The 16,592-nt window shown below is 37.1% G+C and overlaps 3 protein-coding genes across 3 annotated transcripts in view; 2 read left to right on the forward strand and 1 right to left on the reverse strand.

The window, feature by feature from the left end:
• Positions 1-12,997, forward strand: part of LOC134798156 (uncharacterized) — a 199,567-nt gene extending 186,570 nt beyond the window's left edge. The window contains exon 4 of the mRNA XM_063770497.1: positions 12,549-12,997. The gene's annotated coding sequence lies outside the window, so the exon portion shown is untranslated. The remainder of the gene's footprint in view (positions 1-12,548) is intronic.
• On the forward strand, positions 1,048-9,053 carry LOC134798145 (tripartite motif-containing protein 2-like). Its single transcript, XM_063770484.1, has 9 exons — positions 1,048-1,310; positions 1,707-1,831; positions 2,176-2,447; positions 3,694-3,813; positions 4,241-4,456; positions 6,189-6,403; positions 7,144-7,370; positions 7,707-7,873; positions 8,468-9,053. Exons 1-9 carry the CDS (start codon positions 1,135-1,137, stop codon positions 8,942-8,944), a joined length of 1,995 nt encoding a protein of 664 aa, XP_063626554.1. The 5' UTR covers positions 1,048-1,134; the 3' UTR covers positions 8,945-9,053.
• Positions 12,998-13,767: 770 nt separating the features above from the next.
• LOC134798155 (ras-related protein Rab-43) lies at positions 13,768-16,183 on the reverse strand. The gene is made up of 4 exons (XM_063770496.1): positions 15,896-16,183; positions 15,687-15,771; positions 15,338-15,594; positions 13,768-13,968 (listed from the first exon to the last, which is right to left on the reverse strand). Exons 1-4 carry the CDS (start codon positions 16,103-16,105, stop codon positions 13,867-13,869), a joined length of 654 nt encoding a protein of 217 aa, XP_063626566.1. The 5' UTR covers positions 16,106-16,183; the 3' UTR covers positions 13,768-13,866.
• Positions 16,184-16,592: the final 409 nt, after the last annotated feature.

Raw genomic sequence — 16,592 nt, forward strand, 5'->3', positions numbered from 1 at the left:
TATGAAGACAAGTGTTAGGTAGGTATATATCTAAGTAGCTTACAGCTACACGAGTCTATTCGCTCTGAAGTTCATATTTTTCCCACGCAGTGTGTTGTCTTTCGCGTCTTTTGTATCTCCATTACGCACTTTGCATGCACGTTTTAATTTTAACCAAACTAACTAGTAGTCGAAGTGGTCGTGATAGCCGAAATCGGCCGGAAGGATCATCGTCATCATCATTTACAATGTGCAATGGTCACGAGCTCATGTTCAGAAATCCGCGAATAAAAATATGTCATAAACCACAGGCACCACGGGAAGCCATGCCGTCGCAACATTGCACTTAAGTTCACCTGTTTTTACCGTTACCGTCCCTAAAATATGGCAGCCTCAATGTCTGCATGCATCGATTACTTTCTCGAGCAGAGGTCATCTGAAATTGGTAGAGAAATGACGTATGTTATTATAAAATATTTGGGCATATGTGACTTGACTCAATTGAGTTATTTTAAAATATATTGCTGACAAATTTAAGAAACGAAAAAATCCTTCCTTCCTCATTTGTGATCATAATCGGCTGAAGATGCAATATATGGATGGGGTCAAGTTTTTTGTTTATGATAAAGAATTTGCGATGTTCAAGATTAGTTATCTAAAATTCTAAATGAAAACACTTGTCACTTACCCAGATTAAATTGGTATACTTAAGTAGGTAGGTAAGTTACTAGACTAATTTAAAATTAATAGGTTGATTAGGAACTTTTCTTAATAATAAAAAAGAAATATCCTCTATTAGATATTAGAATTAATTTACTATCAGATAAATAAACGAATGCCTTAATATAGGGAAGTCATCATTTATAGTTATCTTTGCATATAATAATCTAATCTTTACTTATTTGCAATCTTATCAATCGATAATGCCTGTGTTCTAACTAACTAACGTTTATACCTATAGCAATTACCTATGGGCAATGATAATTCTATCTCACTTTATTTATTATTACCAAAGCAATACCTTAGGTATATTATGCGTACCTATTATCAAAAGATATCAATCGAAACAACAATTAGCGATAATAGTAATCAGTAATCACTAATTCAAAGGAGTCAGTTTACGATTGTCAATTATTGAAGCAGTTCATTTGCAAAATGGCGGAGAAAATAAAGAAAAAACCTGCCCTATTCTCTTTGAAAAGCTTTAGGAGTGCCAAAGATGGTAACATAAGTCCTAAGACCCCGTCGACACCTAATGGACAGGAAGTGAAGTTTTTCTCATCGAATTCCGTGAACAAATATGCGCAAAGTCAGGAGCCGCGGCCACGATCGTAAGTTTTTGATGGAATGGGGAACTTAACTCTTACACTAGCCCTGTAAATATTGGGCATGGCATTGTTTAATTTCTTTGCAGATATATACATAGAAATTCTTCAAGATGTTTAATTTTGCTGTCACCGAGAAAGAAGATATTCCGGCCATATAACAACATAAACAACCTGCACCGGCACTTTTAAAGCCCACAAGATCTAGCGCTGAGTATTTCCCAAATTATGCGATTATTTATCCATACCTCTTCTGATGGGGCCCCAACTTAAGTACCAACGTCGCCATAAATTACATATTATAGAAAAGTAATTAAGTACTTATGTTAGGGACTTGGGGAACCAACTGTACCAACTTGCAATGGGTTGTTATTTCTTGAGTTTAATTGGTTGATGTCTCAGGGCGTCGGCGGCTGGGATCAAGGAGTTGGTGCAATGCGCGTTGTGCCTGGAGGTGCTTCATAACCCGAAGATGCTGCCGTGCCAACACACATTTTGCATGGCTTGCTTGGCAGTCTACACCGGAAGTGCGTATACTCACACATTTCTACTACCAAAACCCTTATCTTCATGATCATGCATTGTTTCGATGCCCTGTTGGGATTTGAAGATCTAGCTTTAGACGCAAATAACTTAGTCAATAAACGAACGCCTAGACTGACTTGCCTTGCTTGACTGTTAAGGAATCTGCGATTAATTAAGTACTATTTGATTGCATGCTCATCCTCACCCATCACGCATATATAGCAAGAGCTTTTGTTGGCAAATGAACTCTGCTTACAGTCCATTTACTTTCCGCGTTGACGCCTGAATAAATATTCCTCGCCTGCATAAATAGTAACAGAAAATCTTAAATGGTGCTACCTTGCAGATTCGCCTATCCTAGAGTGCCCAATCTGCCGAACAAAAATTCAAGTCACAGGCCAGAATTTCATCAGGGACCTGCCTTCAAACTTGTACATAGACTCGCTGCTGCAACTAGTCGGCATCAGCAATGGGAGCGAGAAGGTTGCCACTCCTCCACAAACGCCTTTGGTGCCAGGAACGCAGAGTGTGGAACTTTTTGCGGCGGGAGTGAGGTGTACACAGTGTCATACTATGTGCGACAGCATTGATGTTACTGCGTGTGAACATTGCAAGCTAGTAAGTACAATTTTATACATTCCAGTATTTGAAATAAAGATAAATAGAATACATAGCTAGGCGGGCCTTTAAGGAGCATATTTTCAGGATATCAAGATCGCTGCCGATAGAAGTATTGTAGGGTTGTTCAGTTGATAGAACGGAGGGTTGGCTGTTCCCGGAATTGCGAGTTTCAGTCTTTCCCGAGTAAACAAAATTAATAAACAATTTGATATTTCTTAAATAAATCTTATCATTAGGTAATTAGTAAGCTATCAGTTCACTAGCGATAGTCTGCAGTGATGTCTTCTACAAAATCAGTGCGATAACAGAGCTCTCGGAGATAATAAATATAGTTGGGGGGCCTCTTATAGGACATAAATTGATGCATTCTTGGTACCTAGTTTAATTAAAATGTGGATTTATATACCTTACACCATTGGTCATTTCATGTTTCTGAAATAGAGCATGCAATCTGATGTTTATCTAAACAATCCTCAGCAGTTTCCACCTAATAATCAACTATTCTCGCGGCAAATCACAAGTTTAACACTTTCACCGATACTTAAGGGGCCCACACAGATTACTAGTTCGCCGGACGATATCAGCCTGTCAGTTAAACGCAAAAGGTGACGGTTCCAAACAACTAACAGGCTGATATCGTCCGGTAAACTGGTAATCTGTGGGCCCCTTAAGAGGCGCGTAATTATTATTTGTGGTACTTAGACCCAGCTAGCACTGAATGTTTTAAATGCCATCGACACACACAAGTTAACCATTTACCTACATGTAGGTAATGTAGGGGCATAACCTACTTTAAAAGTGCGATAAGGTATTTTCCTTGCTAGTTAAGTACGAGTAAGACAGGTTTTGTGATATCTCTGGGTCCTGTTTTGTACGTACATATTTCCATATCGAAATCCTTATACAAGTATGGACTATATATGTACCTACAGATTAGGTTCTAATAGTTTGTCGTTTCTGTGCCCAAAGTTACTTAAAATCATTGGTTGATGGTAGAGCTCAAAAATCTCAAAACTACGTCAAGAGCGGTTTAGAGTTTTATAAGTTAAATGTTACTTACAAACGGAATTTAATTAGGGTGTAACAATAGGTAGGTAACATCTAGTACTTAATCAAGAAATGAACGTAATTAAATAAATAAATAAATGACCAATACTGAGATGTCTCTACTATAGCGAATAAACGAATAAGACGACCGAATAGATATATAAGTATATTATTTACCTTCTATTGTTTCCTTCAGAATTTCTGCCGCGTCTGCTGGTCTCAGCATTTGGACGACATGCGGACCCAAGTGGAATCTATTCTTAAGCAACTGGAAGCGGCCTCTGAAAGAATGGGACACAAAGTGGAATATTACAAGGTAGAGTATACGTCTCCTGAATCATCCTGTATAATATAGCTAGTCACATTTACAAATATGTATATTGTATACATCATTCCCCATTTGTATTTAGGATTCAGTCATTTAACCTACGAATACCACGGAAAAGAGTTACTGTTCAATATTTAAGCTCTAGGTACATAGAGTTAGAGCAAGAAAAGTGTGCAACAATTTTGATAGCACACGCAGTGCAAGTGTTATTTTAAACGTAAAACTTCTATGAAATTGACCATAACACATGAACTGCGGATGCTATCAAATTTGTTGCAGACTTTTCTTGGTCTAACTCTATTAGGTACCTATATTTCAAAACGTGGTCTTAAAATCTTAAACCTACTTGAAACTACCTCGTAATTCATTCATTAGGCTTGGTTTTATTTTTACGAATCCTTTTTTCTCAATCAAGGACCGCTGTGAACGCATAACAGAACAAATAGTCATCACTGCAGACGAAAAAATCAACGCCATCATCGAAAACAAAGACAAGCTACTCAAGGAAGCTTCGGAACTTCAAAAATGCGGGGAAATGTCAGCTTTAGCCCTTAAGAGCTCTTTGGAAGAGGCCCGGGATGTAGCAAAGAAAACTATGTCACTTAAGGAGCATGTGGAGGAAAAAACGAAGGTTTGTTGACCCATTGACGTAATTATGCTCAACCTGTTTCGCAATAACCGCTTTTATTACCGCTTACCGAGCGTATAACCTTGGATGAACTAGTATAAATGTAGCTATAAGATCGGTAATAACAATACATAAGCAGAGATTATACATACACTGGTCCACTTGAGGCGTTGCGTTCGGTATGCGTTTTTAATCAAGCTACCCCAAGGGCCCAACGTTTTCTGTTCTCTTTGACGGCGCAGCAACTAGTACCATTTCTCTCTCCTCGCTCTTTTAAAAATGCCGTTTGTCAAAAAAGGATAACCATACTGTTGACAAGATGGACTTCAAATCAAGTGTTGCCTTTTTTGATGCGCCCAGGCTGTGTATGTGTGCGTAAAAGCGTATATGTGTGCTCGTTTAGGGATGTGAAAAGTCGATTTTAATCATGTTATATATCGATAAACGCTACACAGCGGAACGAAATAGCGATTAATTGAAGCTTCAATATCTTCGTTAAACATGAACATAATTGAAATGCTAATGGATAATGAATATATTATAATGTAATAAAATAATTCAATTATTGCGGAACACATATTTTAGTAGGTATTTATGTATTTTAATTAAATATCTGAACTTTTCCTTGGTTTCCTGCTGGGGCGTGACGATAAAATTGTGATCTGATAACCACAATAAAGAATAAAAGCGTTTTTGTTCATTTTAGGTATCGTTAAACCTTTGAAGTAAAATTAAAAGTGCAAGAAATGTCGATAGTTTATCGATATGACTTTATCGACATGGCTACAGCAAGGTGGGCCTCATTGTTAATCGTACACTAAACAAAAGTGGCAACAGTGACAGCTCGCTGAGACGGGATCTCTATATATTAAATCTATGAGCTACCCCTACTGAGCCAAAAAGGGCAATTGCTGTACTGAACTTAACTTAGGTTTTTATGCACTTTTGGCTGTACTTTTGGTACTTGTTAGCAAAGTGTTTTCGTAAAAATATCTGTTCTAGATCGCTAACTTTTAATCGGGATTGATAGTGTTTAAAGACATACCACATAAGTGCTTTGGTGTCATACTGTTAATTTATGTGTAAAGTTTAATAAATAAATAAATAAATAAATAAATGTCGGTAATTGATCACTTGTGTGACGTATGTCACACAAGTATTTGCGTAATGCGATTGCTGACTTTAACACCGCAATAACAGCATAAAATAGCTAAAATCATCAACTCAACGGTAATTCTTGATGATCAAGTATACTTAGCGTGGGAGAGCAGTGGGAATTGCGCTTAAAATAGAGAGAACAGTACATAAAACTGCCAAACGGAGAGCTAGCTGTTCAATAGCTATACATACTTCGTAAGAGGACTATTATGATTTTACATATTCAGCCTTTACATATTCAAGAAAAGAGCGTAGGTACTCCCATCTTATTAAATGCCCGCAACGCAAGTGCTGTACGGACAACCCCTCTGGAGTTGCAGGTGTCCATGCGCGACGGTAATCGCTTAGCATCAGGCGATTCGTCTGCTCGTTTGCCTCCTATATCATAAAAATCACCTGAACAGTTTCTGTCCAATGCTGAGCATAATATATTATGGGCCTCTCTTCAAGCACACCACTCATCTTGGTCCTAAGCTAATCTCGTCCAGAACCTCCAAACTTTACATTGCTGCCCAGTTATTGATAAAGACTCTCAAACACGCTCTTGAAACTCCTTACAACTTCTCTTGGTTCTCAGGTATCTACCTACATGAACCTGCATCAGAACGCCGTCCAGCTTCTCTCGGACGTTTCCAAATGGGACTCAGAAAGATTCGTGTTCGACAAAGAGAACTTCCGCATCGAGATGGACTCAGCTACTCCGCTGGAGGCCGAGTCAGATGAGCCTCTACCCGCTGCTGGTCGGCAGAACGATCCGTTGGAGAGTGAAGAGAGCTTGACGTTACATTACAGGTAAATTATGAGAAGAATCGCATCGAGCTATCTCCTCAAACTCAGTCTATATTCAGACGCAACACCCCTGGACTATCCGCATCAGATGAGCCGCTGCCTGCGGTTAGCATTTTGTATAACTTCAAATATTTACCTTAAAAGCTATTGACGAGTTAACCCAAAGGTCAGATGAAGCATACCTATAAACATAGACAAATGAGAATTTTACTACCCTTAAAATGGCTAACGCCGGGGTTTACGACACGAATACTATAAATATCAAATTGATTGCCACCGTTTTACCACATAAAGGGCGCATGCAAGAAAATATTCATTATTATTCAAGAAATAGTGTAGCCTTTCCACTACGTTTCATTAGACTGGGTACCTACCTACTCATCAAAATGACAGATGTCAGTGCAATTTCCTTGTTCCCGATCTAAGGTTTTTAGATCTCTTGGTCTTTACAATGCGATGTCTATCTTTAGGTAAGTACCTTTGATCTAAATAAACTCGTTTGCTACATGTAACTTAAAATGTACCTGTCTACTTACAAAAAGAACTTACTTAATTTTCTTCGCGCCTGCTGTTGATTGCACCTCCACAATATACTGCACCTTAGTATTTGCTATTGTGTTTTAAAAGGCTTGAAAAACACATAGTCCAGTTTTTGTGAAACAAGCAAAGCGAGGTGTGACCAAAATGTTTATATGTGCTTAGTGGTTTCCTTGTCTTAACTTACTCTTGATTGTCCTTTGCAGATCCCGTAGCTTCATCCCACACTACGTCTGGCGCAAAACCGCGCGTCCGTGCGGCGTGGGCATCAGCCCATGGAACAACCATCTTTACGTCTGCGGGATGGACACCCACAGCGTATTGGTCGTGGAACGTACCCAGGCGAAGATAGTTACCAGATTGACTTGTGACGAGATGCTGTGTCCCGTGCACATCGCCTTTATGAAGAGCTTGGGGGAGATTTACGTCACAGGTAAACGTTTTGAACTCTTTGTAAAACTATAAAGCCTAATAACACCACCAAACACCATAAGCCCACGGAACAACCATCTTTATATGTGTGGCATCGATATCGATACCCAAGTGTTAAGATTTTTTAGGGTTGTTATTCTTCCCTCGTCTTCTTGGGATCAGATGTAGGACTATTTATATTAGACAACTTAATTCCTCTGTGACTCGACTCTTAAAACATACATACTTCGGTTTAGTTAGCAATTCCAGCATGTTTTTGCATTAGGATCTTATCGATCTTTACCTTAGTTCAAAACGAGGGAATTCCCATACACTATTCCTGTTTATTTTTCTCCAGACAAATGGAAGCACTGTGTCCACGTATTTACGAAGGAAGGAGAGTACGCCCGCTCAATCGGGCAGAAGGGCAGTCGTGTCGGCATGTTCCGGTCTCCTGAAGGCATCGCAACAGACAATGCCAGTCAGTTGCTGTATGTGGTGGACACTGGGAACGACCGAGTTCAGGTACCTACCACTTATAAAAAAACTAGGATGACTGCTAGAGTTATTGGCTACTCTTAACAAAACAGAAAGAAAGGCAATCGAAGTCTTATTGTTAAGAGTGGCCAATTACTATGGAGGGTCCAATAACTATAGCAGACTCTATGTCACGTCCGATTAGGCGGGTCCAAACAGAACGAGCTACCACACCGGGTGCAAAGCAGTGTAGTCGTACCTCGCCGAAGACGAACTGTGATAAAATTGGTGGTTAAATACAAAGGAGGAACAATTTCCTTAGCCCTTGGTAAGAGAATGAAGCAAAGAGTAGTTTTTGGTCAAAATTTTGTCCAGAATCTTTACCTCTCAAGCGTCAAATATCATTATAATAAATATCAATATGTTTTTTACATGGGTCAAACTGCCAAATTCAGTTAAAATGGGTACCGTGCATGAGGCACGTCATGTCTTTCCAGACCGAACTGAGCTGCTTCACGCGACAATTTCTTTCTCTGTGGACCTACCGATATCTAATTTCCTAAACTCCAAAAACTTGAATTTTCTCCATCATAATTACATAATTTATCAAATCACATCATAAACAATTTCTTTCTTCAATAGATCCTGCAACCCGACGGAAAATTCGTCGATCAAATCGGCGTCATGACCAAGCTCCAAACCGTCTACACGACCAAAAACTTGGAGACCAAAGAAGTGACAGTTACAGAGCTGAATGCACCGACCAGCGTGGCCGTCACCAGCGATCGAGTTGTCGTACTGGACAGTGGAAATAGGAGAGTCAAAGTTTATAACAAAGCTGATAAGAGTAAGATTAAGGAATTCGGTTCTGTTGGTCAGAGAAAAGGACAGTTCAGACAGCCTGAGGTCCTAGCCGTGGATCCGATGGGCTTCATTCTTGTAGGGGATTCTGGGAACTGTAGAGTGCAGGTGTTCAAGCAGAATGGTCAGCTGGTGCGGGCTTTTGGAGGGTTGGGCACGGAGGCGGGGAAATTTGGGTGGATTTCAGGGCTTACTGTCAGTAAACAGTTGGATATAATCGTTAGTGATACTAAGAATCATAGCGTCAATTTTATTTAACTCTTGTGTCGCTATTGTCACATTTAAAAATGTCGCTTATTCATGATGCCAGAAAACTCAACCTACAAGGTACATAATACCAATACTCATCGTGCTTGCAGCTCTATCTTATAGGAGGCAACTAGCTGCTAGAGTGAGATGGCAATATCTCTCGCAGATAGCTGTTGCTGTAAAACTAGGACCGTCATAATAGGTTTTACATTCTAATGGAAATATACAAGTCAAAAATTGTCTTGTGTATAACAATATTTTTATTTCATGTGGAAACGTGTACAGAAAATAAATTTGAATTAATCTTAAAAATAATGTTTAATAAGTGGGATTGGATGCCTTTAGTAAATCAATAGATATACATATATGTATACTCATTATTCATATCATAATGAGGGTCATAAACTATGTTAATTAATTATCAGTGGTTAATACAATCAAAATTGACTAAAAGAGACCTTATTACAACTAAATAAGACTTAAAATAGATGCACTGAGAAACAAAATCACAGAGATTCGACTTACAACTAAATGTGACTTTCCACGGGAAAAGGTAACTTATGGCGACTGGCGCTTACGTCGCATAGCACCGCAATAGTATTGGAGCGGCGTTAATAATAGCTTAAGCGCCAACCGCCATTAGGTACTTTTACACGTGGGACGTCACAAATTACTATAAATTTAGGCCCTAAGGCTTACTTTAAACGACATAATTTTGTTCAACGTGACTAATGTTAATTAATTCTACTATATTAATAATCTTAGGGTACTTCCACCTGAATCAAAACAATCTGGTGAAGTAATAGAAAAGAGATAGCATAATGTACGACTTACTTAGCGGCACAAGTGCGAGCGAGAGATCCGATGTCCTATCTGCTTCATGGTCAGATAGTTTTGAGACTGGTATTGTTCCATGCTGAGAAATCTTCAATAGCCTCCTACGTTCCAGAGTCATTTTAGCAGTTTTTAATTTGGAACCTTCTTTTATTCCATTATAGTTCAAAATTCGATCTGATTCTGTACGTTTAAAAGGACATTGGGACTTAGTAGGATAGAGTTGATTTTTTCAAATCATGGTTATCGTGGAACTATAGGGAAGTACCCGCAATGGCTGGGCGTCCATATTGAAACTGAAGTCTAACCTAAAAATTGACCACAAGGAATGTAATAACAATAGCCAACTTTTGTAGCTGTTTTAAGTCAATATGACGCCTCGCAATTTTAGATATTATATTTGGACGACACTTCTACAATTCCGATTCATGTAAATATCTAAAGGGTTTCTACATGGTCTGCATCAGCCAGATAGGTACTGTATAAGAATTAAGACAGACTAAAGTGTAGTCTGTCTCACTCTATATCTTACGTCACACACTGTTTATTTTTTAAACTCAAAAACATTGCTTCTTCTATAAGAAAAAGATAAACTCATAAATGTAAAATTTGGACCTCTCTCTGGCTGATAGCAAACCATGTGACCTCTAACATTTAGAACTAATAAAAATATTATATAATACAAAATGTATTTTATTTTACTGAAAGATCATTAAAAGACAAGTTACGGCAGATATTTACAATACACAAGTGTTCATAAAAACATTATGAATATTATGATTTCAAATGTAAATATTTTTTTATTCAATAGGGCAACTCTATTCTATCTTTGTTTCAATCAATATCATAGCCAATTTCAGTGTTTACTTCCTACGAAGGTCGTAAAGTTAGAACAAGATAACTCTGCAACAATTTCGACAGCACAGACAGAGCATGTGTTATTTATACGTCATAATTTCATAGAAGTTCTTACAAAAGTACAAACGACGCACTTTAGCCTAATAAATTGGCTATTTTACGCATATTTGTTTAAATAAAAACGTTTAATCCGATATATTACAGAAGCACCTACTAATTGAATTTGCCTTAATATGAACACATGCAATGCTTCACAACATTTAGGGCCGTCGCGCACGGCGGTTTTAGAGGCGATACACATGCGCGCGATGTTCTAACAATTTGCGCACGCAACATATCACGCATGTAACTATTAGGCAATCATCTTAGAGCATTTAATAACTGGAGTGGCCATTAAGAGCTTACCCCTCTGCCGAAAAACTTTCACTATGCACTATACATTACGTACAAATGATGTAGAAATAGCAATACATTTGACGTCCCCTCCCCCGCAAAAATCGGCAGACTGTTTTGTAAAGAAAATGACAGCGATGACATCTCCAGTTGCTAAATGCTCTAAGGCAATCATTGCACAGTCATTTGATACGTAGGTACCTAATATCGACAGGGCAGTAAAACAACTCTTCCAATAGGTATATTTGCGCCAAATAGCCCGAAATAAAGCCACGAACGGATAGAAGAACAGACACGGCCGACGGGCATGGCGAAACTATAAGGGTTCTTAGTTGACTACGGAACCAATAAAACGGGTGTAGCGATGTAGTAAAGTAGGTAGTACATATTTGCATACATAGTATGTATGACATCCTATGATTCCTATGAGTTAGACATGTCCGACTGTACCGCATCAAAAACTGCCGTTTGCGTCAGCTCTAAAATCTTTCATTTTAACCGCTCCGAGGTCTAATCTGGTTTACATTCAGATAATGTATAAAAAGCCAACAATCATTCATATTAAAATTTTATATGCAAAGTTCATATAATAGAACAAAAAATACAAAACATTCTTTAAAGTCGTAAAAATGTTGTTACGCCATCTTGCATGACACTGTTATAGCAATCCTTAGCATATTATATTAGTAATAAAAAAACACTTATCCGTTAAAGCATGAGATTGAAGCAAAATGAGTCTTCATACAATGGAAAAGGGTTTAATTTTGATTAATCCGGACTGAGTATTACATGCTCTACGATTTTACTTACTTGTTAAATAAATATGGATACAAATCTGGGTTTACAATCAATACTAATATAATATATGGCTTATATCAGTCTCGACTAGGTGGTATAATTACATAATCTAATAATTTACAATATCGAAACTGATGGTGGTCATGATACTTATGATCATAACTCTAATCTTACCACTGAATAAGCCCATCTACATACTCGTATACGTAAATTCATCCACTATACAAACTATAAGATCATTATTATGAGCACCAACAAAAATTAAATAGTGACTTTAAAATATAAAGTAAGAATATTATTAAGAAAATGAGATTACAAATTGTTATTTAAATGTAATATACTCTTTTAGATTGATAATTTATGTGTTTGAATGGTAGGACGTCAAAGTTATCAGTAGGCAAAACGGAACATATTAATTTGGCTTACTTGTACATCAGATCACACCTTTAACCCTTTGATTAACAATTAGACGTACCTTTTTAGTCATCCGAACCGTAATTTGGCAAGTATGTTGCCGCTACAGAATTACAGACTAAAGGGTTAAGATATGATTCACCTTAACAATGGCAAACCGGTGGAAACCGAGTTTTATAGCTGCCTAGATAAAACACCTAACTAAAACTAATTAGCTTGGAATTTACTTTCCCTGAGAAAGTGTGAAGTGCAACACTTGCTATGCTTCACTTCCTATGATTAATTGCTGGATTACCGACCATACTTTTTGATACAGGATAGTCTGTATCTTTAGGTATTAAAAAAAAGTAAACAAACAATTTGTACATTTTCGGGTAGTTATAACATTTATTGGTTAACCGACCAATTACAAAACCGCCTGGAATAGTCACTGAACAACCTGACTTTAACCTACATTATTTGATCATGTAGGTAATGTTTTCTTAAGGAGCCATTTGAGGGTAAATTTTGTTTACTTTTATTTAAATACCTAAATATACAGAGTAGTAAACTAGATAGTCATAATACAGATTTTTACAAATATAATGTAAATGACGATGCAAGAGGAAATTAGTCAATTCTATATAAATAATCATCAAATGTAGTATTTTACTAAATTAAATTCGAGTAAATTATACCATTAATAAGGCATATGCAGTCCAGTGGATAAGCGTACAAGAACTCATTAAAGAAAATCTATCTCCAATTTCAACTATCCTGATTTCTTGACTAAAGGCACATTAGAAGAATAAACAAATACTGTAAAGGTGTGTGAATCTCAAAACGATGTAAACATCAGGCCTCAACATTACTGACGTAGCAACCCACAGGTACCAGGAAAATGAGTAACATTACTGGGAAAGTAATGACACTATGCGCAGAGTCATTGATACGTATTGTTCTCAGAAGAATCAGCCTCATATAACTGATAGTTAAATTCTTCCTAGTAATTGCATTTTATTATGTTTTATTACTGAGCATATATCAAAATATCAGTTGGCAGTATCTTCTCTTTTTTTTGCTAGCCTATTATGGTTTCCCACTGCTGGGCAAAGGCTTCTCCCCTTGTCTTCCACGACTCCCGACATAGCGCCTGCTCTGGCCAGTTACTGAGAAAGGTGTCTAGGTCATCCTGCCATCTCCGTCTGGGCCTGCCGCGTCCGCGCCCTTCTTCTGGCATCCACTTGGTAGCTACACTAGCCCATCTGTCTGGATGCATGCGGCAGACGTGACCGGGCCAGTCCCATTTGAGCCTAGCAGTCTTCTCGCCGACGTCGGCAATACGCGTTATTGCGCGCAGCGTGGTGTTCTACTGTATATTGTTTTTACTTATATTGTTGTGTTATATACTAACTTGGATTTTTTAGCACTACACAATAAAAATGTCGCGTTTTAGTATTTACCTATTTAAGTGCATGGACGTGAAGCACTATTAAAACTTTTTTATGAACAAAAATCTGAAGAATTAAAATCCCAAAAAGTAAGTTTTGAAACAAGAAACTAATAATAATTAGAAATGAGGCCTGAATATTCAACGGTATCAAATTACATAGCCTAGATTGTGACGATGGTTTTTTACAAAATACCTGATATATCTAAGAGGAGCGACAAGGTTGACATCTGCTTATGGAGTGGCTCTCCCCGAGGACTACTGAATCAGACTCTGCCGGCGGCCCTTCACTATTGTCATGTTGCCTCTGAAATATACCAATACAATACAGCGTTTATACATGTCAACTGGCAATAATGTTAATGATCTAATAAACTAATTGAATTCAACAATTAGTCACAAAAACTTAACAAGTCAATTAAGGCAATTAACTTAACTAGATTAGTTAAATATACAAGGTATGGGATCAAAATGGACTCCATACTTAGTGTGGTAAGTATCTAATCAAACTTACTTATAACCTAAATTTAGGATAACTGGCATTTTCTGTCTCTTACATAATACTACTATTATTCTTATGTATTTAATTATTTATTTCATGTTTATAATCTGGCATACAAGTTTTGTCAGTAACAGTAAAAAAAACCTATACTCATCCCTTTTTTAGGGTCGGTAATACTAGCATAAGAAAAAGAGTGTGATTCTCTGCATTTATGCTCTAGTCTAGTGACAAGTTACCCTTGCCAAGTTATATACCTATTTATGTGGAACATCTTTGACCCAAACAGAGATAAAGAAGAAAAAACCGGCCAAGTGCGAGTCGGACTCGCGTTTCTAGGGTTCCGTACATAAGTCCGACTCACGCTTGACTGCACATTTCTAATAGGTTTTCCTGTCATCTACAGGTAAAGAACTCTTTTGTGTATTTTTTCAAAATTTTAGACCCAGTATTTCGGAGATAAAGGGGGGGAATGGTCATTTTTTGGCTATTTTCTTAAATAACTTTGAACCTATAGTTTAAAATTATAAAAAAAAACATGTTCATCTTTGGGTCACTAATTTACATATATGTGTACCAAATTTCAACTTAATTGGTACAGTAGTTTCCGAGAAAATAGGCTGTGACAGACGGACAGACAGACACACGAATGATCCTATAAGGGTTCCGTTTTTTCCTTTTGAGCTACAGAACCCTAAAAGTATGTCACTATTGACTAGTGGTCAATAAACACAAGACCTTGAAGTACAATATAGCAGACTTGCAAATTAAATTGACTCATAAAAGAAAATTTTTTGCTCATCTATTGTGTGGGCTGACTATGGGTTTTTATGGTTATAGTTAATAATATGGAGATCATATTTGCAACATTGTAAACGTTTAATTAAATGCCCAATAAAGTGTTCTATTCTGAAAGACTTTAGCAGCTTCTTAGATTTAGGATGGCAGAAAAAATGTGTTGTGGCATTATAAAAAAGAAATAGTTACAACTACAGTAAGATTAGTAAGATAGGATGCACAGTAAATGAGTAGAGATATCAAAATCAACTTTTCAGTAAACCATCAATTTACTTGATGAAAAATCATAATCTCATTTAATTTGTAGGAAGGAGGCAAATTTATATTAATAACTTTAAAACAATTATATTTAATTTAACCTTAAGTTAACAAAAGTTACCTTTAATTCTGTGGCTAAGCTCCGGAATGTGTCCTCAACATTGGTGTTGTCTTTTGCCGATGTCTCCAAAACAAACATAATCTCTGGCACATAGCGGCAAAAAGATTTTGGTTCATCTGGCTCAACCTCCCGTTGCTCCGCTAAATCACATTTGTTACCAATCAGCGACACTATCACATTTGACGATGTATACCGTCTCACCTCCTCAATCCATTTTTGGAGGGATAAGAATGTCGAACGCTTCGTAATGTCATACACTGAAATTAAAAGTAACTATGTTGTTATGTTTATTCCATCATGCATGAATGGGCGTGACATGCGATCGTCATTACTTTATCGAAATAATTACCAATAATTACTCCATTTGCGGAACGATAATAGCTTTGGGTGATTGTCCTGAAGCGCTCCTGACCGGCCGTATCCCATATTTGCAGCTAAAACAGCAAATAACTTCGTTTTTATAACATTCAAAGATTAAATAAAATAACATACAAACAATTAAAATAATAAAACATAACATTCAAAGAAACATTTAAAGATTAAATTAGATTTACTAACCTTGACCTTCTTTCCGTCTACTATTAGTGTTTTCATAGAAAAGTCAACGCCTATCGTATTCCCGTGCCTTTCAATAAAATTCCCTGATTTCAATCGTTGCACAATGCATGTTTTTCCAGTGCCACAGTCTCCGATTAACACAATTTTAAATAGATAGTCAAACTGTTCGTCTGGTACACTCATCAATGTATTTGGATTACGGGTACTCATGATTAGAGAGTATAATATTTTACTTAAATTTATAGTAATTTTCTGTTTACGTCCTTTCCATTTTTCTTTCAGTTTGACTGAACTATAGAAATGTCATTTCGTTGAATGACATCTCGGAGGTCTTTTCCAAAGAGAATATAATCACTACGTTTTAAGAGACGGGACTTCCATACTAGCGATTTGATTAGTCTGTGTGTATGTTTGGTTATCCAATCATTACCAACATGTATGACAAACAACTGTCAAAGAGCAATAGTACCCACATAACAGACTTAAATAGTGTAGTATGCTACACGCTCACTTATTTTATCGATATCGATAAATTGGGGAGGGTTGAAACATGGGCCCCTGTCAACGAATTTCGTACTCGAAATCAGGTTAGAATCGAGTCCATATTTAAATCGTATGTTATATATAATGATCTTTGAGTGGACTAATACATGGTTGGACTTAAATATGAACACGATATTTATTTGTTAAAATAAAA

The sequence above is a fragment of the Cydia splendana genome, chromosome 16, assembly GCF_910591565.1.
Source record: "Cydia splendana chromosome 16, ilCydSple1.2, whole genome shotgun sequence".
NCBI lineage: Eukaryota > Metazoa > Arthropoda > Insecta > Lepidoptera > Tortricidae > Cydia > Cydia splendana.

Bases quoted from the DNA above. Each gene is read 5' to 3' on its own strand.
- LOC134798145 (XM_063770484.1), top strand. From the start codon at position 1,135: ATGGCGGAGAAAATAAAGAAAAAACCTGCCCTATTCTCTTTGAAAAGC. The intron at 2,448-3,693 runs GTAAGTACAATT...TGTTTCCTTCAG, and splicing joins CGTGTGAACATTGCAAGCTA to AATTTCTGCCGCGTCTGCTG. The intron at 7,371-7,706 runs GTAAACGTTTTG...ATTTTTCTCCAG, and splicing joins GGGGGAGATTTACGTCACAG to ACAAATGGAAGCACTGTGTC.
- LOC134798155 (XM_063770496.1), bottom strand. From the start codon at position 16,105: ATGAGTACCCGTAATCCAAATACATTGATGAGTGTACCAGACGAACAG. The intron at 15,772-15,895 runs GTTAGTAAATCT...TTGCTGTTTTAG, and splicing joins TAGACGGAAAGAAGGTCAAG to CTGCAAATATGGGATACGGC. The intron at 15,595-15,686 runs GTAATTATTTCG...TTTTAATTTCAG, and splicing joins CGCAAATGGAGTAATTATTG to TGTATGACATTACGAAGCGT.